This window comes from Ictidomys tridecemlineatus, chromosome 2 (genome assembly GCF_052094955.1).
Source record: "Ictidomys tridecemlineatus isolate mIctTri1 chromosome 2, mIctTri1.hap1, whole genome shotgun sequence".
In the NCBI taxonomy this organism is placed as follows: Eukaryota; Metazoa; Chordata; class Mammalia; order Rodentia; family Sciuridae; genus Ictidomys; species Ictidomys tridecemlineatus.
The window spans coordinates 160,869,195-160,895,652 of record NC_135478.1 but is presented as its reverse complement, the minus strand read 5'-3'; the positions used below and the strand labels follow the sequence as shown (position 1 = coordinate 160,895,652).

At 40.2% G+C, this 26,458-nt stretch overlaps 1 protein-coding gene across 3 annotated transcripts in view; it reads left to right on the top strand.

Moving 5' to 3' along the window:
* Znf277 (zinc finger protein 277) overlaps positions 1-26,458 on the top strand; it is a 192,088-nt gene that overhangs the window by 152,040 nt on the left and 13,590 nt on the right. The window contains exons 12-13 of one of the 3 annotated variants that reach the window (XM_078040064.1): positions 223-293; positions 3,155-3,213. The exons of 1 other annotated variant lie outside the window; for it this stretch is intronic. In XM_078040064.1, the coding sequence (XP_077896190.1) occupies positions 223-293; positions 3,155-3,198 (115 nt within the window). In that variant the 3' untranslated portion in view covers positions 3,199-3,213. Of the gene's footprint in view, positions 1-222; positions 374-3,154; positions 3,214-26,458 lie in introns of those variants that run through there. One more of the 3 variants, XM_078040063.1, reaches the window with a different exon arrangement.

The following is a 26,458-nucleotide window of genomic DNA, read 5'->3' as shown; positions in this document are numbered from 1 at the left end:
GAGTATGTATCTGGAATAATAAAAGGAAGGTTCAACTCTTTTATTATCTAATTATGCATTAAATTATGTTTTGAGGCATTCTCTAGATTAATAACTTTTTTTAAAATGCAAATACCTCTGAAGTGTACTTTGTTAAAACATTAGCACTAATTTACAATAATAGGATATGTGTGATTGGGACTAAAATGTAACACATGACTATCTAAGGCTTCTTCTCTCCAGAGGATTGACAAGGAATGTGGAAGAAGAAATACAGACAGATAGAGAGGGAGAGCCTGGTGGTTTTCTGCCAGGTAAGTGTGAAGTCTGGGGATTCACTATCCACAATGTGACCCAAGAACAAATAAAGAAGCCCTAAATAGAAAGGACTGGAGCAGTTTAATTTTGGGAAGAAGATGGATGGAAGGGAAGACTCTAAAAGAGTTGTGCTGTGGGCTGAGAATCTAGCCCATTTGCAGCTCAGTGGCAGAGTCCTTGTCCAGCATGTGTGAGGCTCTGGGTTCAGTCCCCAGCATCACAATAATAATAACAGTGATGATGATGATGACAATGACGACGACAACGACGACGTGGTTCACATAACTCCTTGTTTCCTGTTGAGTTCTCCACAAGCAAATGCTAAGGTTTGGGTTTCAAGAGTTGGATATTGATCTTCTCCTGAGACACAGCCCCAGGTGATCTGTGTGCTCCGATACCCCAGCAGGCTGGCACAGCCAGGCCTTTCTCTACCTGCCCCACTAGGTCTCCAGATGTGGGCTCCAGGGGAGAGAGTGACCTTGGTCAGGGATGTTTCTTCAGAATTGAGGCAGATGCTGAACAGATGACAGCTGAGGGCTGTCTGCTGCCTGAGGTGAAGCTGGAAAAGGAGTTGGGTGGCATGTCCCCATTATGGCCCTGTTCTCCCAGCACAGCACTCGGACCTTCATTTCTGAACCCATTTGCAGTGCAGTCCCTGCCTTGCTCTGTAGGCGTCCCCTCCTGAGGGGAGACTTGGACAAGGGAGGTAAATGGGCAAACCAGGCCCATGTCTGCTTAGCTGGTTTGGGGCTGCAATGAATACTTGTCTCCCCTTTTCATTGTCCATTCTAAATTCCCCTCACCCTTGGCTACCAGCTCTGCTGGCGTCAGCATCCTCCCTGGTGCTGTAATCCAGGCCCTTACCCGCAAGTGGCCTAAAGTCCTGGTCCCCACACTGTTCTTAGGCCTCTTTACTTGCCTATGTACAACCACAGTTGGGCTAGGGAATACCATGTGGACTCACCTAAATTTCTTCCTGTCCCATGTGGAGCAACAGGCCTGCCTCTTCCTTATGATCAGGGGCAATTAACTCTGCCAGGTAACTGTTTTCTCTCTGCCAGGCTCTGGACACAAGGAGAAAATACTTCTCCAGTTAGAATATGATATGAATATCTTCATGTTTTGTGCCCATTTGTCCAACTACATGTTCTCCCTAGATCTTTTTCTTCTTCCTTTTTTTCCCTCTAGATCCTCTTGTCTCTAATCTTCCAGGTCCCTGATCATCTGGCTGGCTTATTTGATGCCACCTGTACATCCACAAACATGCTAATCTTGAGCCATTTCTCTTGCCATACAAAGTGGAGAAGCACATGTACCCAACTTTCTGTCCGAGGGAGAATTTTCCCTTGCCACTGTCTTTCAAGACCATGCCAGAGTGAGGCTGTGGGACAACTGCTATCCATTTCCATCTTGCATTCACACACTGAACTGACCCAACCATAAATAAATTTGAGCTTTCTGCTACTTCTTCAGGTAGGTACAGGATCACCCATGCAGCCACAAGCATGCTGAAGAGGGGTCCTGGTGGGATGGATGCTGGGGCAACAGAGGTGCATGCCATGGGATCTGGTTTGCCTTCTAATGGGACTTCTTAGGCACTCTAGTGCTATCTGTGTTCAATTTTAGATATGCCTTTTTCATTTCGTAAAGGGCCATTGCTGTACGACTCCAATATTTTAACTTGGTGAGTCTGATGGGACCCAATTTATGATGGTTAGCTTTAGAAGCTTGGTCACTTGGTGACCTATGGTCAGGCATTCTGTCTCTACCAGAGCCCAGGAGCAGAGAAGAAGTTGTTTATCCAAAGGTATCACCTAGCTCCTGACCCTTAAGGGCCTATTCTGTGATTCTTCCACTGAACCTTGCCACAAACTCCATGCGGTAATTTTTCCCACCATTGAAAACAATACTACCATTACATGTGTTAAATCACAGAACTCATGCAGGAAGGCTGCTCACAATGCAGGCTGAGCCTGCCTCAGAGATCTGCCTGTTCTGCAGCCCAAGTTCAGCAGGCTTTCACCTCACACAGCACCGAAGCATAGAAGTATTTCTATCTGTAAAATATGGTGCCCATTAGGCATTAGGTGCCTTTCTTCGTGGTCAGAGATAAACAATGCAATCGTTTGTCTTTTCCTCTGGAGTGCTATCTGGCACAGCCCTGACCACTGGATACAAAACTTTAATGGAGGTATCAGGCCCTTTTATATTCGAAGAGTTCATCTATACTGTTCATCTATACTGTCAGTGCACTCAGTGCTTACCTCCTCCAGTCCTCTCTGTAGAGTTGACCTTCAATTTCTCTCTCTTCCTCCCTAAAAAATACTTTGTCTTATCCAGTTACCTTTAAAATATATCCCTTTAGTGAATAAACAGAATATCAAGGTCTTATTCTATATAAAGCATTTTAATAAAGTACTCTTAATTTTATATCAGACCTTGGCTGCTGTATTATAAACAGATGAGCACACTGTCAAGGTCACAATGACATGAATGTTCTAGAAACATTGTGGAAAGGAGAAACTCAAGCTCATTGAAATAATTGGCTTACCTTCTCAGACTTAAGATTTCTCTCCCCCTAGTAAATCTTGTTAGAGAAAGTTTTATTGCCTACCCTTCTGCATCTGTCTCAGATGGCTGGTTCATATTTCTCTGGGTCCTCCAAGCAAGTCTGTGAAATTCTTTGCTGTCGCTTCTTCAGTTCTCACCAGTGTCAATTTACTTCCCAATTCCTTTTCTTTAAAAAAAAGAAAACCCATTTTATAAATCTCTATAATTATGATTCATCCTTTAAGTATTTCAAATGCTTTTTCATAATTCATTTTACTTTGATTTACATGGCCACCCCATCTAATAGAAGCAAAGATATTCATACTTCAGGAGGACCTGGGCAAGCTCTGAATATTTTGAGTCCTTTGAAGTAGGACACTGAAGGAGGTATGCTGATTCTAGTTTTCTTCCTTAGAACTTAACACTGATATATTTTTAAAATTTGTACTTTTTAGCTATACATGAAAGTAGAGTATAATTTGACATATTTATACAAATATGAGTTCATCTTATTCTAATTAGGATCCCAGTCTTATAGTTGTACATGATGTAGAGAATCTCTGTGATATATTATATGTAAATATAGATATAGATAGATATATATATTACACTGATATTTTTGAAGAGAGAACAATTTAAGAAATAATGTATAGATACAAATAATGTATTAAGAGATGAGGGGGAGGGGGATTGAGTGCTAATGATTCGTGGGATGAAATTAAAATATTTTGTGATGATTTCTACAATGAACATCCCATTGTAATGTTTGAACATGACATGTAAATTTTATAGTTAGTTTCCAATCTAAGTGATGCTTTGAAAAGTTATTGGCAATTATAGTTATTTATGACTCCGAGCAATTTCCTCCAATTGAAACTAATTAAGAAAAAAAACCCCAAAACTTTAATTACTCAAGAAATATTGTCTAATCTGGTATTACTGTTGATATGACTCAAACTATGTGAAAATCTTAATTATAACTATGTAATTAGTGATTTATTGAAATTAAGGCAGGAAAAGGAAATGTATGGAAAAAGCACAAAATACATTATGAATTGCATGTCCTTGGGTTCCTACTCTTCCCAACATCTTTGGACTCTGAATAGACCATGCACAATAATGATGCAATTCTTTCTTCTTTGCCAACTTTCACATTTCATTCTGTTTTTTTTTTCTATTTTGTCGTTACCAAATTTATCAAAATAGTATATATTTCATTTAACAGTTTGTTAGCTTGATTTATAACTTTTAAATGTTCAGACTCAGGATATGGCTCTCCTTTTGTAATTGATTGGTATGAGTGTGGCCCCAGGCTTCACGTATCTGTGAGGAAAGTCTACCTCCCTGCCTTAGATCCTTTTTAATAGTCCTATATTCACATGATTCTAAAGTATTTTTTTTTTAATGTCTAAAGAGTCAAATATGAAAAGTCTTAACGGCTACCTGTTAGGGTTTGGATGTGAGGTATCCCTCCAAACTCTCCATCTTTGCAGGAATGTTCAGAGCTTCAATGATTATAGATTATGAGAGCTACGCCAAATCAGTCCTTTCTAGTTTGAATGGACTAACTATGTGGAAACTGTAGGCAGGTAGGGCGTGAGTAGAGGAGGTAGGTCACTGGGTGTGTGTCCTGGAAGGGTGCTTCTTCCCTGTGACCTCTTTCCCCTTTCCTGTCTCCTTCCTGGCTTCCCCCATGATGTTCTGCCTTACCTTGGGCCCAGAGCAATGGAGTTGATTGTCTATGGACTGAGACCTCTGAAACCATGTACTACATATTATTATTTAATCTGTCTTACATCAAGAAGGACATTTGGGTTATTTCCAATTAGCTAATATCACAAAAAATGGGATTGAAGAAGTGTCTAAATTCTTCATTTTGTTGTATAAAAGTAAATCTGTGGGAAAGAATTACAAGAAGTAGACTGCAGCATCAGGAGGGATGGTAGTACTTCTCCACTGTGATGTTAGGTTGGGCAAATTCATTCTATAGGACTGGCCTACCTACTGCAGCCTGTTCACCATTGCTGCTCTTTGCCCACTAATGCCAACAATACCCTGAGGTCACAGAGATCAGCTACTGTGTGTTCTTTCACCTTTCCAAGCTGCCTTTGAGCATCAGGAGGGGATGGTAGTGCCCCCAAGAATTATATTCATAATTTTATTTGTATTTATGATTTTTTTCATATTTTAAATTTTGTTTCTGCTTGCTAGTTGGATAATATATTAGCTTCCTGTGGCTGATGTAATAAATGGCCATAAGCTTGGTGGCTCAAAACAACAGAAATGTGTTCTCTCACAATTCTGAATAACAGAATTCTGAAATAGGTCTGGACTCAAGGTGCCAGCACATTCCCTTCAGAGACTCTAAGGAGAATCTGTTCCTCACCTCTTTCAGCTTCTGGTGGCTGTAAGTTTTCCTTGGTGGGGCCATATCACTCCAATATTTGTCTCTGCATTAATAAGCTCTGTATTACTGTAATGAAATACCCGACACAGGCTACTTATAAAGTAGGGACAGGTTTATTTAGGCTTAAATTCTGCAGGTTCACGTCTAAGATTGGGAGGTTCAATTGGTCTGAGCATCTGGCAAGGGCAGTATATCATACTAGAGCATTTATCAAAGCAAATGCTTACATCTTGGGGGTGGGGGGGACAATAACCATATAAAAAACACAGCAGCCTCGGTTTCTACATATCTTTCTCCTTTCTCTGTGTCTTCTCTAAATGCTGCCTCAAAGCTCCCTCTGTCTTTCCTCTTATATTATACATGTGATCTTGTTGTGGTTGTGTTCAGGGTCCACTCAAATAATCCCGGATGAACTCCTCTAAAGATCCTTGCTGTCTTTTTCCATATTAAAACATAGACATATCTTTGAGTCTACCATTTATCTCATTAACAATGTTGTAATATTGTTATCCTCCAAAAATTTTGAACCAAATTTACACTTTCTTTCGTATTATATGAGTGCTTATTTCCTACTGTATGCTGTCAAACTTTTGGATTTTACTACTCTAACAGGGAAAATAAATTTTAGTATACTTTAAATTTGCATTTTTCTTGTTATATGCAAGTTTGAATATTTATATATATTTTGAGCCTTGTATATTTATTTTTCTGTGACATGTCTGCTCATGTCCTTTGTTCATTTTTTCCCCTATTGAGTTTTTTGTCTAAACCAATATCTAGGGCTTTTTCTATATCAAGGAGATTAACCCTTTGTCTTTTTTTTGCATCATGCAGATCGATATAGTTTTCCAGCCCCCTGCCTTTATGAGGTTAAATTTTTCAGTCGTTTATGGCTTCTGCTTTCCTTTAGAAAGTGTTCCCATTTCCAAGGTTATGAAGGCATTCTCTCATGCTTACTTTTAGAACTTTTATAATTTCTTTTTTTCCCAGTTTTCCTTTGAAGTCTTTGATCACTTTAGATTCTTACTTGTGCGAGATGTAGATACAAATGATTTTTTTTCCAGGGCAGAATATTTCCTGTGACATAGGCTTCAGAGATATATGAAATATTCTACACTACAAGAAGCTGAATCCTGAGCTGGGTTGTGGCTTAGTGGCAGAGCGCTTGCCTAGCATGTGTGAGGCACTGGGATCGATTCTCAGAACTGCATGTAGGTAAATAAAATAAAGGCCCATTGACAACTACATATATACATATATATTAAAAAATAAGCTAAATCCTTTGGAAGGTGCTCTTCCCAGACTGGTTATTGCCATCACTTGTTTGAAGAGAAACAGAAGAACAGGTTTGCATTTGAATTGGTGTTTCCAGGATGACCTAAAGGTATCCACTAAAATATTCTAACCAGCATTTGTAGGGCACTGGTTAGACATGTTATGATTAGTCTTTATAATTAAATAGAATTTGTCCTATAGTTAGTACTTCTTACACGCTAAGCCCTGTTCTACATACTTAAAGTGATAATGCGCTTTTGATCTTCACAGCACTCCATTATGAAAATTGGGGTAATAACAAGACAGATGAAGAAACCAAGTTATCCAGTGATTAAATAACTTGCTGATAGGTGTGGGGCTGAGATTTGAACCCAGGTAGTTTGACTCTGATGCCACAGTTTTCTTCACAGTGAAGACACTGGACAGGGGCCAGTGTCCAATTAGTCAGTTGTCTAACACTTCTTGTCAGAAATCTGCTCAGCACTGAACTTTAGGATTTCTTGGTCCCCTTCCCTTATATACTTTGTGATGTTCCAAGGACATATTATATAAAACAAATGTTTAATATCTCACCAGTACCAACTAGTATGTTCATACTTTGAATTAAAAGCAGATGCCAGTAAGGACACAGATAATACAAGTGGTGAGGCATACTGGACACTGTCCCCAAAGACCTACAACTTCAGTATATAATAAAGTGAAAACCATCCTTCTTTGGGTCACATTTTACCTTTGGGTCACTTTTCTGGGTGATGCAGCCCCCTGGGGTCCTAAAGATGGGTAAGAGGTTTGGCCCTAAACGGATGCCATCCGACACCTGTGTCTGTCACATCCGTCTCTGTGATGGCTGCCACTCCTCTACTGTGAGCAGGTAGGGACCCCGCCTTCTTTATTCCTACTCCCATTCACAACCTCCCTCCCCACGTGTGCCCATTCCTACTCTTCTCTCTGCTTGATTCTCTTTCTTTGCCCTTTGTCTTCTCTGAAGCTTCACCTGCACTTCTCAGGTTGGGTACACTCAGGATAACTCTGAGCACCGCGAGGTGACTGGCCACTACAAGAGGGTTCCTCACAGGATATGAGTTAGTCCTTTCCCTCTTCTGTGCTCATAAAGTGCCACAGACCAGAGCAAAAGCTAAAGTCCTTCCAAGGTGCTATGCAGCCTCACACTAACTGACCCCATTACCTCATTCATTCCCTCTCTCTCTCTCTCTTTCTCTCTCTCTCTCTCTCTCTCTCTCTCTCTCTCTCTCTTTCTCTCTCTCTCTCTCGTTTACTCTGATTCCAGAGTCTTATGCACAAATCAGTCTCCTTGCTGATTTGTGCATAAGACAGGCATGTCCCCAACATGGGGCCTTTGCACTTGCTGTCCCTTATGTCCAAAACTATCTTCCCATTGGGTACTGGGTGACTCACTTTTTCACTTTTTTTTTTTTTTAATTTAAAAAAATTGTTTTTGGTACTGGGGATTGAACCCAGGGATGCTTAATCACTGAGTCACATCCCCAGCCCATTTTATTTTATTATTATTATTTTTTAAATTTTCAAACGGGATCTCTCTCACTAAGTTGCTTGGGACCTCACTAAGTTGCTAAGGCTGTCTTTGAACTTTCAATTCTCCTGCCTTGGTTTCCTGAGCAGCTGGGATCACAGGCATGCACCACCGCAGCAGGCTTCACCTGGTTTTAGTCAGCGTTTGTATTGTTGTCATCAAAATACCCAATAAGAACAATTAGAAGGAGAGGAAGTTTGTTTGGGGTTCCTAGTTTCAGAAGTCTCAGTCCATAGCCAATTCCATTGTTCTGGGCCCAAGGTGAGGCAGAACATCATAGATGAAGGGCCCAGTGGAGGAAAGCTGTTCAGCTCATGGCAGAGTCAGGAAGCAGAGACAGAGAGGGAGGAAAGAGACATAGGAAAGAGGCACATTCAGGGCCTTCATCCAGTGATCCACTTCTTCCAGCTGTGCTGCCCCTTGCCCACATTTGTCATCCAGTCAGTTCATTCAAACTAGTACAGATTGATTGATTTACAACTTTCATAACCTAATCATTTCACCTCTGAATATTTCTTTATTAACAGAAGCTTTTGGGGGACACCTCCTATCCAAACCACATCACACCTCTTTCAGTTCTTTGCTTAAATGTAGCATTTCCTCCACCTAAGTTTCCCTAACCACAATATTTTTAACTACAACCCACCTTACCCTCTGTGCTCTTCCTTTTTCCTACCTTATTTCTTTTCCTAACAAATATGTTTGTCTTTTAGGCGCCGATGAATCCCTAGCACTTTGGTCAGTATTGAACAAATAGTAGGTGCACATTAAGCAGTTCAGGAATTAATTTATTGTACCTTTTAGAATTATGGGGTCTCCAGATCATCTGAGCTGTTCCCATCATGACCTGAGCTTCGAGGTCTCTTTATTATTTTATTTTGCTATTTATTATAGAAGACTGAGACACCTGATTGTATAAGGATTGCTCCTGGCCAGGTAACTGAAGGTGCAAACTGGAAAAGGTCTCTACTATGAAAGACCACAAGGGTCGGTCACTCTGGGTTGAGCAGCAGGTGAAACATAGCAGGCCACTTCCCAAGAGACTTTGGACCATCCACATGAGAACTCCAAGAGTCTCTGTCCCACCTGCCTACTCTCACTCCAGGATGGGCACCAGACCCTATATATGGGTGTCTCTAATAGAAAAGATCCACAGCTTCACTGGTGGGAAGAACTCACCCCATTTTTGTTATCACAAGAGGCTTTAATTTAGACAATCAGAATTGTGCCTTCTCAACACCTTCCTGTGTCTTAGTATGACAAGTGACACAGAGAGACCTACACTAGCCACCCACTCCTTCCGTCTTCCCAGACCTGAGGTTGGGCTGCTGGCATAGCTAAATATGTCTGGGACTGTTATTTTAAAGCTCAATTTCTTGAATTCAGAAAAGGAGCATATTCTAAAATTGATCAAACCTTGTACCTGAGTGATCTTCAAGGACTCTGGGAAAAGCCCCTTTCCCTGTTTATTTATTTATTTTTTTAAAACTCTGATCTCTGAAACATTATCATTCTGTGTGGGTGTTCTTAGAACATCGTCTCCGTCTTTATCTATCAAGGGGCCTCTGGTACATGATACATGACTTTACTACTGTGGGTCAAAGAGCTTGGACTATTTTTGTCCTTCTAACACAGTCACCTGACTCAAGGTGACTAACCCACCTGACACAACATTCCACGGTAGGGTTTACTAACATTTCACCAGAACTGCTCAGTTTGTATATACAGTAAGAGGAAAAAGGCTTAATAATTCCAATTATTAATGAAAATGAATAAAAAGCAATACGATTTACTGTACATTAGAGCTGTGACTCACATAAGAACACATTTAAGGTCGTTTTGTTCCAATATTGGATACCTGGAATTTTGTCCTTCTAATTTTCTTCTTTTTCTCTTATTCTTTCTCTCTTCAATTTCTGTCTCTCTCTCATTAAGCTTTCTGTGATGATTTTGCTAATTGACATTGTATTGTTAATATTATCAAATAGGGGACCATTTGATTTATTTGCTAGTATTTGATTGCCTATTATTGATTCCATTAAAATACATATTGGTGTGATATTTTCTAAAATAGTCTCAGATTATAGTTAAACATAGAGTTTGTGTATAACCTGGCAAGTCCACTCATGGATGTATACCCAATTGAATTGAATACATATGTCCTAGCAAAAAGTTGTGCACAAATATTCATAACATCATTATTCATATTAGCCAAAATGTAGAAATAACTCAATGTCCATCAACTGATGAATCAATAAGTAAAGTTGGGTGTATCCATAAAATAAAAAAAAAATTTGACAATGAAAAGGAATAAAGTACTGTCACGTGCCACAACATGGATGAATCTAGAAAACATTTTACTAAGAGAAAGAAGTAAATCACAAAAGGTCTTATATGTATGGTTTCTTTTATCTGAAATGTCCAAAATAGGCAAATCCTTAGAAGCATAAAGGAGATTAGTGGTTGCCAGGGGATGGATTGCAATGGAAAACAGGGTGTGGTTACTAATGGACATGGGATTTCTTTTTGGAATGATGAAAATGTTCTGGTTTAGTGGTGGTTGCACAACTCTGTGACTATACTAAAAGGCACTGAATTAACTATACACTTAAAAACTTTTAGTCAACAAAAATGAAAACACAGCCATGCAAAGCCATGCATGTAATTGTTTTTAGCAGCATTATTTATAATAGCCAAAACCAGAAATAACCCAAATGTCCTGCAAGGAATAAATGGATAAACAAAATGTACACACAATGAAATATTTTTCAACAAAATACTGATACTTTTTACAACATGGAGGAAACTCGAAAACATAAAACTAAGGGGAAAAAGCCATATCTTGTATGATTCCAGGCATGAAATGTCCAGGAAAGGAAAACTTATAGGGAAGGAAATAAGATCCCATGTGGCAGAGAGCAGACGGTGGGAGGGGGATTAACTGTAAATGGGTATGGGGAGCTTGCTGGGGGTGATGAAAACATCCCCAAACTGGCTTTTGGTGACTGTTGACCACTCTATAATTCATCAAAAATCATAGCTATTTAAATGAGTGAAGTATATGGTATATAAATTCTCCCTCAATAAAAGCTGTTAAAAATAAAAACTTCATCAACAGACTTGTTTATAAATGTCCCTCAGACATTCTCAAAATTCTTCGCTGTAAGGATGAACATTTTCCACATGCCAGAGGGTCTGAGTGGAGGAGGGGTTACAAAAATGTTATGAGCCGTGTTTTCAGCTTGGGTGTTCTCAGGAAACTGATGCGAAGGGAGCAGCCCAAGCCCTCACCCTTGCTGAAATGTCTCAGTGCCAGAGCGCTTCTGCAGTAGTGAGGCCCTGCACAGTTTGGGCTGGTGTGGACTCTTCTGTAGGCACTGCGCAGCCTTTGGAAAGCTGGTGGATGGGCAAGGACACCACCAGGGGAACCTCAAGACGGTTCCCAAGTCACAGAAATAAAGATACCCCAGCCCTTCATAATGGAAGTTTCTCTTAATTCAACAAGATTACACAAAATAAACTTGGACTTCATTTATAGAGCCCATTTGACTATTTCTGGCATAGATCATGCTTGATTCAGGGAAGAACACTTTCCCCCTTCCCATTTCACACACCCACAGACACACACAGACACATGTAGATACACATGCACACCTTTAGGCAAATGCACCTCTCTTGTACTTGGTACAAGACAGAAATTTATCTACCCAGGGGCAGTAGTAGGGTATGAAGGGCATGGCAGTGCCTTCTTGTGCCAGACTACTGAAGTATGAATCCTGGCTCCTGCACTTATTAGTTGGGTGGCCTTGGGAAAAGTATTCTCTATTTATACCTCAGTATTTTCACTGTAAAAGATGGGTTTGTGAGATTTTTGTCAGGATTATTAGTAGTAGTAGTAGTAGTAATAGTAGTAGTACTGAAAATTGAACTCCAGGATGCTTTACCATTGAGCTACATTCTCAGCCCTTTTGTGTATTTTATTTTGAGACACAGTCTCATTAGTTTGTGGAGACTGGCCCTGAACTTGTGATCCTGTTGCCTCAGCCTCCTGATGTGAATAGATTAAAGTCTCTAAAATATTACCAGGCACATGGTAGGTTCCCCACATGTATCAATCATATGCAGGCCCTGGTTCCAACAGGTCTTAATCTCGTGATCTGGGGAGTGTTTTTCTCTCTCCGATTTTAATTTGGTAACGTAAAACAGTAGTAATGACTCTGCACTGCTGGCTTCCCAGGGTTGTTGTGAATGTCTCATAAAATAATGTGTGGATGGCGCCTGGAAAGCAGCAACCCCCATGCGGATATCTAGCCTTTTTCTTATCTTAAGTGACATAAATGATTTGGGAGCATGGTGGTTGTCATGCTTCTTGTCAGACTGTGTTATCCTTGTATAATTCCTTCCCCATCAAGTCTCAGTTTAGATGCGGCTTCTCTAGAACTTCCCAGAATTTACCCCCTCCCAATGTTTGTTAGGTGCTGCTTCTGTATCCCCTAAACATACTATATATACCTGCCTTTATCATTACAGTCATGCATTCAGTTTATCAAGACTGGTTTGCTTGTCTGATTTTGAGGTCCTCACAGACAAGGATAAGCCTGCTTTGCTCATATTTGTGACCTCAGCACTCATCAGAGTGCCTAGCATGCAGTATCTGCTCTGTAGATGCATGTTGAATGGGTAAGAGATGAATATCTAAAACTCAGTTCTCTTTAGGACATCACAAACTTAGTTACATTCAATACCACGAGACCAAAGAAGGAACACATCACCAGGCCATAGTATCATACTCACGCAAAAATATCACACACACATACAGAGAGAGAGAGAGAGAGAGAGAGAGAGAGAGAGAGAGAGAGACATACATGAACCTCTGCCCATAGGGCAAACCTGTGCTGATGAATAAAACATGAACAGCTGGTTGGAAGGTTTCTATTAGTTTAAATGTATCCATGATCAAACATTTTTATGCGCTTTTCTATCATTCTTATTCCTCTTTTTTCTATTCAAAGACAGTGCTTGAAATATTTCTCTCTTATTCTCACATCACTAATGTTCCCTTTCTTTTGGATCATTCCCACTGGTATGTGAGTAGGCTGCAATATCCTTTGTCTTTATAAAAATCCCAAACTTATAAAATCCCAAACTTAGATTTTAGAAACTCCTTTGACACCACAACTCCCTCTAGCAACTGTCCCATTTGTCTGTCTCCAATATTGCAAAACCCTCAAAATAACTTCTATGCCCCCAATTTGCAGTCCTCCTCTTTCTTCTTGAACTCCTAAACTCATCTTGTCAAGGTCAACAAGCACTTCTTTGCAGCCTCATCCAGTGGCCTATTCCCAGTCCTCACCTGCTGTGACCCATTAGAAGCATTTGACAGAGTTGGTCACTCCCTCCTCCATGAAACAGTTCTTCCCTGGGCTTCCAGGACACTGCAGTCTCCTTCCTCTCTAGCTATATTGTTGTTGATGTTTCTTTCCTGGTTCCTTCTCATTGTCATGGTTTCCAAATACTGGTGTGCTCATGACCTTGGGCCTCACGTCTCAGGCCCTCTGGATCCTGTCTTCCTGTCTCCTCTGCATGGCACTCCCTCAATGTTTCAACCATTCTCATGACTTTACACACCATCTACAAACACCATTGGTGCCCAACTCAGACCTTTCACCTGAACTACAGATTCAAAGAGTCCAGTTTCCACTGGACAAAATCACACCAGTGAGGTTTCAAAAGCTTCTCACTGTTCCTATGTTCAAACCTGAAGGGGCACAAACTCATTTAACTTACTCAACTCACTGTTTAGTTTAACTTCTTTAACTGACGCCTTATTCAGCTAACTCATCTTCAATTGTTCCCCTCACCCGACTCTACTCTGTGCTGTTCCCCAAATATGCCAGGCTTGCTTCTACCCCAGAACCTCATCATCTGTGCTTCCCTCTTCCTTGGAACACTATTCTATATTCGCACTGTCTGCTTCCTTGCCTCCTTCAGAGATTTGTTCAAATAATTTGTTTCTAGTGAGAATTCCCCTGACTACCTTTTAAAAAATAACAAGCATCCCTACCTCAAGCCCTAGTGATCCTCCCTTCCTGTCTTATTTTTCTCCATAGCATGTATCAGCATTTCACTATTTATTTATTTGCCTATTATCTGTTTTCCCTCGGTAGCTTATAAACTCTATGAAAGCAGGGATTTTCATCAATTTTGCTAGCTCTTTATCCCCAGTGTTTAGTGTCTGGAACATAATAGGCATTGGCAAATATTGTTTGAATGAGTGGAACTTGAACAGTGTGTGTGATAAGAAATGTAAGATTTCCCATATGACTTGGGGTCATCCATATCTAGCTAGTCTTTCCTGGATACCCTTTCTTCTTCTTCTTTTTGATTTTGCAGGGTTTTTTTTTTGTTTTGTTTTGTTTTAATTAGTTACACGTGACAGTACAATGATCTTGACATATCATACATTTGAATCAGATGGGGTATAATTTCTCATTTTTCTGAGTGTACAGGTTGCAGAATCACATTGGTCATGCAGTCACGTATATACACACAGTAACAACAATGTCTATTTTATCCAACCCCTTTCTTCTTTCAATCTCATCCAAGAGAGGATGTGCCCTGGTCCATGGGCACATTTTTGTATCTGGACTCATGGCAGTGCATTTGAATGTGGTTATACATTGTCTGTTTTCCTTCTCATGCAGTTGGCTCCTTAGGGCAGAGACTGTACCCATCTATTTCTCAAATCCCTACTACTTTGAACAGCGTCTGGAACTAGGACACCAGCGAAATGTCAGCCAGAATGAATTGCCAGTACATAAAAGAGTAGGTGCAGATAGGAGTGTGGGACGCAGGGATGACGGATTTAATCTGTTGTTCTACTGTGTGTGGTTAATGTTTATACCGTTCCCTCAGCTTTCTGAATCATAGGCTCAGAGGACGTCTAACGACCACGTTGAGTCCTCAGGGATTAGTGAAGTACAAGTCCGTGCCCTTCTGCACCGACTTTGTGGACTATGCCTGCAGGCTCCCTGCGCTCCAGCTGCAAGAGATGCAACCGCTCCTGGCCCCTCCCCTTTGCCGCCTCCGCTCTTTTGCCGCCTACCCTCAAGGTCCAGAGCAGCTGTCAGAACTGTCCCATCCCGCGCTGCGCTGCTCCTCCTCTTCTCTAACTGTAGGATCCTCAAGGCTCAGCCCTAAACCCCTTTCTTTCTCACGGGCTCTTTTGCTGGTCTAGTCTGTTCCTCCAGCTTACCTATGAGAATACCACCAAACCTATAATTATAGAGAGAATTTAGAACTGCTGGGTGTGAAGTACTTTCTCCATAACCTAATATTTGGTCTCTGAAACAACATTGGAAAACTGTCTTCACAATTTCCACATCAGTCTAGTATGTGCGCACGCACACATACACACACACACACACACACACACACACACACACACACACAGAAGTACTAGACTCATATTTTAAATATATATATATATAACATATATATATTAATATGTATAATATATTTATTTATTTATTTTAAATTAGTATGCCTTTCCTCTTTTCGTAGTCGAAGAATTAGTATCAGTGAAATCAAAGGTTTGTTTGCAACATTTCTTTTCCAAAAATACATTAAAATAAATACAAAACTGTAGAAAATGATTTTAAAGTTTCCTCTTAAACAGACCATGTTCTGGGAGCCTAGGACATAATACAGCATCTTCACTTATCAGAATAGGTTTTCTTCACTGAGAACCTAAGAGCTTAACAACACACCAGAGGCCACATTTGCAGCTGACAGTGGAGCTTGGACACTGTCTTGACCTTCAGCTCCATCCTGTCTCCAGAGCCGGAGACTAGCTCACGTTTCCTTAGATAACCCAGCAGCTGAACAGATTCAGACCTACAAGGAGCACCCCTTTCCACTTTCCAAAGCTGTTCCTCCTCTTGACTTCCTATTTCTTATTTCTACCCAGACTCCAAGCACCTCTGATCCTTGAACCCCCTGCCCACGTCCAAGTTGCTGTGGATCTTGTCCCTTTCACTTCCTAGTTATCTGAGCTGTCAGAGACAAGATCACCCTATTGAACTCAAATGGCAACCCCCTCTCTCATGTCAGAGTTCCCTTAGTGTTCTGTGTGTATAAATTTGTGGCATTATTATGTACTGTCTCTCATAGCTGTACTTCCCTGTGATATGAGATGTGTCTTATCTGTAAACATTTGGGGAGGGTGGGATTTAATTATCTTTGAACCCCCACATTTTCTCACATGTCCACCACACTCTGCATAGGAATATGTAAATAAATGACTGAATGAGTGAACAAATTAATAGATGGAGTGGATGAATGGCGCCTACCTACAATAAAGGCAGGGCAAATACAGCACCGGGACTTTAAAATAATCCTTTTGTTAACATTTACATTGCAGATTCGTTTAGAAAACTTAGATGAGCTCTCTGCTTCCTGGCTGTCATGTTCTGATCTGCTTTCCTCCGAAAAGCTCTCTGCCATGATGGCCTCATGATTCTACCTCACCTGAGGTCCAGAGCTATGAAGCTGGTGAACCAAGGAGTGAACCTCTGAAATCATAAGCCAAAATAAACTTTTCTTCCTCTAAGTTGTTCTTGTTGGGTATATTAGGTACAGTCAAGCTTGACAAAACAGGCAGTTGATGAGGGAAGCCAACATAGATAGATGCAATTCCTTGGAGTCTATGTCTTGATTCTGGGCTTCTAGGTCTAAGACCACCCCCAGTTCCCATCATGGAAGATGGACTGCTCAAGATGGACTGATGAATTCAAATGCTGAGAGTATGAAGAAATGTTGAAGGAAAATAAAACATTTATGAAAAAATACCTTTTGAAAGTTTTTTTAAAAAAATTGATTTTTGAAACCTTATGGAGACTAATAAGGACATTTAATTTGATATAGGGTAGATATGTAACAGTCTCCAAGAATCTTGCGGATTAACATTTTATCTGGATCCTGTGCAAATCAAAGCAAAAATCAAGTGATCTCGACTGTGGAAAATTTCTGCTTTTCTTCTTGTGTGTTTAAATTTGTGGCATTATTATGTACTGTCTCTCCTAGCTGTTCTTCCCTGTGATGTGAGATGTGTCTTATCTGTAAACATTTGGAGAGGGTGGGATTTAATCATCTTTGAACCTCCACATTTTCTCATGTCCACCACACTCTGCACAGGAACAAATCAATAGATGGAGTGGATGAATGGCGCCTATCTACAACAAAGGCAGGGAAAATGCAGCACGGGGACTTTATAAGAAAAAACATGGGATGGTGGGCATGGTGGCCCATACCTATAATCCCAATGACTTGGGAGCTGAAGCAGGAGGATGACAAGTTTAAGACCAACCTCAGCAACTTAATGAGGCCCTAAGCAATTTAACAAGACCCTGTCTCAAATTTAAAAATAAAATAAAGTAAAATAAAAAGGGCTGGGGAGATAGCTCAGTTGGTAGAGTGTCTTGCATGTACAATGTCCTGGGTTCAATCCCCAGCACCACCAAAAAAAAAAAAAAAAAAAAAAGGTTTGGGGCTGGGGATGTAGTTCAGTGGCAAAGTACCCCTGATTCAATCCCCAGTACAAAAAAGAAAGAAGGAGAAGAAAAGAAAAATACTGACAAAATGATCTCTGGGTTATCAGATGTTCTATTTTTAAAATAAAAACACATAAAATCCAGCTGGACTAGTGTTGCTAATAATGAAGACTCTCAGCTTGAAGAAAGCCTTTGCTAAATCAAAAATAGTAACCTGAATATACCAATCATCAAGAGATCTACAGAGTGGTCAAAAAATCATAAAATTGTTCATAAAGTTACTAATAAATGGAATAAATAAGCATTGTACATTTAATACATTAAAACAAACTTAAATGAAATTTTCTTGATGTTTTGTAACTCAAAAATAGTTACTGCTCTAGAGTCAGTTGAAATTGAATCCAGGCATAAAATATAAGACATTCCTAAGACAGAGATATCTGTAAAAATCCAGTTCCCTTATTATTGGCCACAGATGAATTATAATGAAAGTGTAATTTGTTTATCAACAATCAATCTGAAGAATAAATAGGAGGATAATTAATAAATATGTTAGTTACTCTTTCAGGCTATGGATGCTGCTGGCATTCAGCTTTTAATTCTAGCATGTATACTCTTATGGTGGCAAAAGTCTAAATTGTGACACATTATTCACTCACTAGTAAGTCAGTGAACTCTAGGATTATTTTCTTTAATGCTCTTGTCTTATACTAACTAGGACACAAATTCCTTGTCTCATTTTTCAATTAATTCATTATATCATTAAAAATTAAATTATTTTCAATGTGTTGTCTTCCCTGGTGCCTGGGGAAGAATCTAGAACTGTAGCTATGGCTTGGATCTGTAATGTCCCCCAAAGGCTCATGTGTCGAAGACTTGGTCCCCAATGTTTGGAGGTGGGGCTTTTGGAAAGCGTTTGGATCATGAGGGTTCTGACCTCATAAGTGGATCAATAAAAAATAAACAAGGAGAGAAATGAATTACAGTAGATGGGGTAGAGAGAGAAGATAGAAGGGGAGGGGAGGGGGGATAGTAGAGGATAGGAAAGGTAGCAGAATACAACAGTCACTAATAGGGCATTATGTAAAAATGTGGATGTGTAACCGATGTGATTCTGCAATCTGTATTTGGGGTAAAAATGGGAGTTCATAACCTAGCTGAATCAAATGTATGAAATATGATATGTCAAGAGCTTTGTAATGTTTTGAACAACTAATAATAAAAAAAGAAAAAATAAATAAGTGGATTAATAATTTGATGGCATTATTTAGGAGCTGGTGGAAACTGTGAGAGGTGGGTCTAGTTGAAAGAAATGGGTCACTGGGACAGTGCCCTGGAAGGGTATATCTTGTCTCTGTCCCCTTTCACATGCTCCTTCTCTTTGTGCTTTTTGACTGCCAGGAGGTAAGAAGCCTTACTCTCCTGTGCCCTTCTACCATGGTGTTTCTGCTTGGAGCTGGTCAACCACGAACTGAAACCTCTGAAACTGTGAGCCAAAATAAATCTTTCTTTCTAAGTTCTTTTTCTTCCTCAGGTATTTTGTCCCAGACATGGAAAGCTGACTAACGCTTCATTTAATAGTTATCACAGAGGACTCTGATACAGATGGTCCATAGGTCACACTTGGTGTAATTCCACCTAGGAGAGTAAGCACTTCAAGAATGAAAGCCATATTTCATTTACATACTAGACACTCAATAGACACTCCCTAAACGAATAGACACTCAATAAATGTTTATTGGATGAATGACCTCAGCTACTGTGGGAGTGTGTATGCGTGTTGTGTGTGGGTGTGTTGGTGTGGGTGTGGGTGTGGTGCGATACTCAAGCAAAAGCCAGATCTGCTTTATTCTTTAGTTCTATTCTGTAATATCTTCCTTCTTGCTACAAATCTTGGTATGTGATATCAAATCTTTATTATTATCACTTTAATGCTACTATTTTTTACTATTACAGCATCAATACACTATAATTTATTTGTTAAGATAATTTACTTATTTACGAAATGGCACCTTCAGCAATTTATTTGTGCAGGAAAGGAACCTGGAAGTGATTCCTGTTCTCTCTCTTTGCCTCTCTACCCACAGTGAGTCTATAGTCAGGTTCAGCTAATTTTACATAATCTAAATTCAGCAAAACAAAACTGGCTCTCTTTTGGCACTTGGATTCTTGAGAACAAAGGGAAGGGCAGCGGGTGGGGGAGGCGTGTGCAGATGCACACACACACTCCCACAGTAGCTGAGGTCATTCATTCAATAAACATTTATTGAGTGTCTATTCATTTATGGAGTGTCTATTGAGTGTCTAGTATGTAAATGAAATATGGCTTTCATTCTTGAAGTGCTTACTCTCCTAGGTGGAATTATACCAAGCGTGACCTATGGATCACCTGTATCAGAGTCCTCTGTGATGACTGTTTACTTGGAAAACCCCAGGTACAAAAGTGATGTGGACTCACGTAGTTGAAAACATGGTGACCAAAGACCCAAAGTACAAATCACCCCTGAACTCTCTTAAGAGAGATGCCCATTGCCAATACAGAGATGCAGGCTTCTGACTGCATTACCTGTAGCACTGCTTTACATTCTTACATTAACAAAATTATCTCTTATTGCTTCTTTTTGGAAAAGATATTTTAAAAATAGAGAATAGTATCATATGTCCTATAGGTTCTGACGTGTTTATGGAATAAAGTGCTTGTTCAGTTAGGTTCCTAATGAGCAATTTTATTTTATTCTTTAAGGCTCTTGTTCAAGCAGCAGAAATTCTCAGTAAATCAAAAGAGGCTTTACTGAAAGAATAATGGTGAGCTCATGGGATTAAAGAAAAGCAGAAAACTTCCAATGGCCAGTGATCTGGCAACTGGGGAAGGCATCCTCCCCCACCCCCTGCCTTTCTTCCCTTTCTTCTCAGGAATCCAAGTGCCAGGAGAGGGCCAGTTTTGTTTTGCTGAATTTCGATTACGTAAAATTATCTGAACTTGACTGTAGACTCACTGTGGGTAGAGAGGCAAAGACAGAGAACAGGAATCACTTCCAGGTTCTTTTCCTGCACAAATAAATTGGTGATGGTGCCATTTCCTAAGACTGGAGACAGTAAAAGACAATGAGACTGGCTGAATCCAGAGAGGGGCTAGATGAATGGTTTGGTTTAGGGCATGTTGACTGAGGTGTGCAAGACGTCTAAAGGTGTTCAGTAGCCAGGTTGTGGTGGTGCATGCCTGCAATCCCCACCACTAGCAGGCTGAGGCAGGAGACTGGTGAGTTTGAGGCCAGCCTGGGCAACTTAGCCAGACTCTGTCTCAACATACAGTCCTGGACTGTAGCTCAGTGTAGGGTGTCCCTGGGTTCAATCCTCTCCCTCACCACTCCAAACAAAGTTGTTTAGCAGGCAGCTAGATGTGTGGGTTGTGCTGCAAACATCCATCCCTGCAGACCTACTCTCCACCCTCTCCACCCTGCTCTGGGCCCTGGGAGGCTGGCCTGCCTCAGCGAACTTCCTTCAACTCTGGCTTCAGATTGAGTGAGTTCAGTAGAGGACCCCAGCAGGAAGCCAGGAGGAAAGGCTTGGGTGCAGCGTGTGTCTGTTTCCTGGTCCCCATCCTGCAGGGCTTGCTGCGGGCTGGCTGTGTCCTTGAACCATAGACTAAGGCTCTCATCAGCCATCTTCTCCTCACCTACCCCTCTTCCCACCGCACCCCTCTCTTTTTTCCAGGTTCTGGCTGTGCTCTTGCTAGTTCCAGAATACCACATGACCCCTTATCATCTCTCCTACCCCCTCCTATTGTCCCAATCTGAGTGTGTCACCCATTTCCACCAGAGTGCTGACCAACCCATAGGTGCAGAATTCAAACAGGAGGGCCGGGCTGGATGTGTATTTTGTGAATCATCTGTTTCTAGATGTAGCTGAAGCTGGTTCAGATGGTCAGTTCCTTTGTGAGGGAGCACGGTCAAGAAATGGAGAGCATGTAGGATTGAGCTTTAAGGAGCTCTCACTTGTCTTTCAGTGAAACAGGACAGTGAAAAGAAGGACATGGTGAAATGAATCTCCAGGAACCCCCTTGAGTCCACCAAGACAGAATAGCACCTGTACTGACCATCCCACAGGGACGGTGGGAAGGACGCAATTTCCTACAAGGAAATCAGTGGCCGGACCCGACACCCCCCTAACTTTTATAAGCACTTGTGCACACACATGTAGCATGAATAGCTATATAATTTTATTAAAGTGGGATACAAATGTACCTACTTTGTCAGTGAGACTCTTTGGTGATAGAAAATCCAAAATTGTGATGATTTAAACAAGTCAGCATTTTATTTCTCTATCATGTAATAAAGTTTAGTGATAGTGCTGGGCTGCTCTAACATTCCATGGTGTTAGGAATCAGGGATCCTCTATCATGTTGCTCTGCCAACCTTCACATATCATTTCTACTTCATGGTTCAGGATGGCTACTTGTGCTCCAGTCTTCTTATCTGCATTCCAGTCGGCAGGACACTTTCCAAATGTTGCACATAATGCCTTGTGCTTACATCTTATTGGCCAGAACTTATAAACATGTGACCATATCTCTTGGCAAGCTACTAAGAAATATTGTTTCTGATGGCTATGTGCTCAGCTTAAAATCAGGAGTTCCAGTATCAAAGAAACAAAGGAGAAAGGAAGTTGAGACACCACTTGTGATCTCTGTCAAAACATGTTGTTCTGGGGCTGGGGTTGGGGCTCAGCGGTAGAGCACTCACCTAGGACATGCTGGGTTTGATCCTAAATACCACATAAAAATAAAATAAAGGCATTGTATCCAACTACAACTAAAACAAAATATTAAAAAACAACATGTTGTTCTGTAACCTGTTTTCTTTTTCATTCAGGTATTGCCTTTTATAAAACTAGTTTTGGTGACCCCTTGCTGGTCTGAGCTATACTGTAGTATTCCTCCATGTGTCTCCTCACTCAAATCACCATGAGAAACATCAGATGACACAAGGCTCCAACACAAGGCTTCTACAGTTTAAGGTGGACTCCTAATACCAACTCCATGGGTCCAAAATCTCACAATATTAGAGCCAAAAGAACCTGTGGAGAAGATCCAGACCAGGAAATAAGGCAGCGCCGGAGCAAGGCACGTGTTCCAGCTGAGTGCAGCCCAGCCATAAAAACTGGCCTCGCACAGCAGGTCCTGACTCTGCGACGTAAAAATACTGGAATTATGTTTGATTCATGGACACATTTTACATCCTGCTGTAGGCAGATGTGAATGTGCACATGCTACCCCTGGCTACGCATCAATTTCCAGACAGAAATAAACTACCTACTGCTTCTTTTTCTAGGAGGCTTATGATGCTGCCGAGAACGAGGCCATAAATTTCTGCAGGAGATAGAAATTCCACAGGAGGCGCTCATTACCATGTCATTGGCTGGTCTTTTCCCATAACAGATATGGTCAATTTTGTTTATGGGGCTGGTAGGAAAGGTAGCCGTTGGCTCAGAGATTTTGGCTCATTAAGCTAGAATAAAGCAACTTTAAAAAAAAAAGTGTCTTAATTAATGTGGAATAGAAACAATCTCAAGGTCCAGCCAGGGGTAGGCTGGGAAAGCGGTAGGATAATAGGATTTTTCTCATGATGATGGAACTATTTACATTTTACTCAGGTATTTCATGACTTAGGGAATCAACAACTACTCTGTTTCTGGCAAATTTTTCTTGATTTCTAGAATTATCCAAACCCTGAATCCTGTCCTAGATAACATGACAAAACAAAAACAAAAACAAACAAACAAACAACAACAAAACCAAACCACAAGGTGAAAGGGGCTTATAATAAAAATAACATCTAGCACTCAAGATTTTTTGTGAGAAATATTACTGTGAATGACAGGTAATATTATAAACTTTAAACTGTTCTACTGATGTGATTTTAATCATTATCTCCCTTGGTCTCATGGCTGCACCACAAATATTATTATTTAGCCAGCAGGAGTTCTATATATTAGTCTATTATAATTATTAGGTCCCAGGGAGCTCTAGGTTATTAGTCCCAAAGATACTGTCTTATCCAGATGGCCAAAGGGTTGTGGCAAGTCTGCTCAAGGGGACAATTAGTGGGTCATCATGTAATTTTACCCATTTGTGTGGGCAGAACGTTATTTAACTTGAACTTAACATACACAATTAAAGATATTGCTCCGGAACACTTTTGATAGAACATAAAAATTCCATAAGATTATAAAAATGGTAATGAGAGTTTAGTAATAAAGGTGTTGCTTTAGTTCCTGATAGACTCCGTACTATACTGCCCGTTGCTGAATCATACATGAGGCTGAATTTTAAATCTATGTGTCATAGTTTGTCACTTGTTGATGGATCCATAAAAATACCCTCGTGCACAAAGATGTTAGCCAGCTTCTCTTCCCCTCTATTATGTAGAAAGGGTCTTCAGCACTTTTTCATGAATGAGATTTTTAAACTGATGAATGGTTGAAATAACCATTATCTGTTGCTGTGTGACAATTTTTCCCAACCCTTAAAGGCTTAAAAAATAAATTCATATGAGTCAGAAATCTAAACATGCTTTCATCGGTATCGTGATTTAGATCTGGAATGTCCCCCAAAGGCTCATGTGTTGACGGCTTGGTCCCCAGTGCAGTGATGTTCACAGGCTCTGACCTCATCTGTGGATTGACCCATGGGTTGGTTCATATTTGATGGCATTATAGGAAGATAGTGGAAAGTATAGGAGGTGGGGCCAAGGAAGCAGATCCCTGGGGACATGCCCTGGAAAGATACTTCTTATCTCTAACCACTTCCTCACTCTCTCTACTTCCTGGCTGCTACAGGAAGCCACACTCTTTCAGCCATGATGCTCCACCTCACCATGGATCAATAGTAGTGGAACAACTCAATCATGGACTGAAACTTCAGACACTATGAGCCAAAATAAATAATTCCTACTTTAAGTGGGTTTTCTCAGGTATTTTGTCATAGCAACAGAAATCTGACTAGCACAGTTGGGTGGGCTCCAACTGTCTCTTAAAGTTCCAGTCAAGCTATTGACTGAGGTTGTAGTTTCATCTAACAGCTCAACCAATGGTGATACTGGGGTCTGCTCAGAAGCTCATTTGTGGTTATTTGCAGTTCTCAATTTCCTGACAATTGGGTTTTTCTACAGGGCTAACACATGGCATGGCAGCTATCTTTCCATAGGACCCATTGGGGGAAGGTAGTGTGGGGAGAAAAGCCAGTCCTTTTTTCTTTTTGATAACTTAATCTCAAAAGCAAGATATTATCATGCCTACCATATTCTGTTCATTACCTGTGAGCCAAAAAGCCCAGCCCACACTCAGATGGAGGGATCATACAAAGCCATAAACAACAGACAATGGGCATCATCAGGGGCTATCACAGAGGCTTCCTATGTCAATGGCATTGGAGTTTTCCATTTTTGAAATGACTGTCAGATGGTCTTAATTTTAATAAATTATTTTGTTTCCCATAGTAAACTCATGTTGGGTATTAAGGAAGTGAGATCCTGTGAATATAGTCTAGAAAGTATTTAATATCATTTAGGTTTCATGACCTACTTGCAGGTACTTAGCCTATAAAATCTACATATTATTTTTTTTATAGGTTCAATACATTTCATCTAGCAAATTCTCTTTTGGTGAATTAAATAGTAACCTCATTCCCATTTCTCTCAATTTTTTTCTTTTTTGCCTATGAACAAAAATATAAACTTTATTTGGCTGATTTTATATTTGACAAGATTGGGTAAATGTTATATACAGTTTCTAAAATGTAGGAAGTGTTTTGTGTGTGTGTGTGTGTGAGCATACTATTTCATAATTTGTATCAATATGATTTTCTTTTTGTGTATTCCACTTGGGATTTTGGGGGTGATTCTTAAATCTGTGAAGTTTTTATCAAATTTGGAAAAATTTTTATTTTACTGTCTTCAGATATCTCTCCTTTTCTTCTGAGACTCTAATTATGCATATTTTAGATTCCTTGACATATTGCTTACAATCATTGATGCTCTGTGAGCTTTTTTTGTATATTTGTTTGTTTGTTTTGTCCCTGAGCTCCATGGATAGTTTTCTAGTATAGTGTAACAAATATTTTTCACTTCTGGTTCTAGAGGGTTTGTTTAAAATACTCTTTTTCTCTTGATTATGAGAACATTTTCTTGCTTCTTTGCATGCCTAGTAATTTATGATTGGATGTTGGACATTGTGAAATTTACATTTTTGAATGTTTGGTTTTATTGTATTCCTTTCAATAATGTTACAGTTAGTTTGGGCTCACAGTTTTATGAAACCAGTTAGAATTTTTCACTTTTCTCTTTAATTTTTGTTAGGGTAGGTCGAGAATTGATTTCAGGATAGGGATAATCTAGCCCCACTGCTAATGTGGCCCACTTTTGAGGATTCTACCTAATACCCCTGTATTATAAGACCTTTCCACTGAGGTTTCTGCAAGAAAAATAATTTTCCATGTCAGAATTTCAAGAGGTTGATTTGGAAAATGCCTAAAAAAGACAATCATAAGAGGGGTCAGCAGTGTGCTGAAAAAACCTCAGACCACAATGCAGATCTGACACCTGTGAATGGAGAAAGAGAAGGAAGAAGAAAGAAGGGAATTGGGGCGAACAGAGCCTTGGACTGCAATACAGCCCTGAGAAATTCTTGGCTAACCTCACAAGGATCTCAGGAGCAAATATCACCAGTACAGAAGTCTTGTGTTAAATAGAAATGGTTAGGCCCTTGTGCTCCTGCTTTGAAGCCTGTTAACAAGAGTTTACTGGAAAGAGTATAGCCTCAGCTTGCACA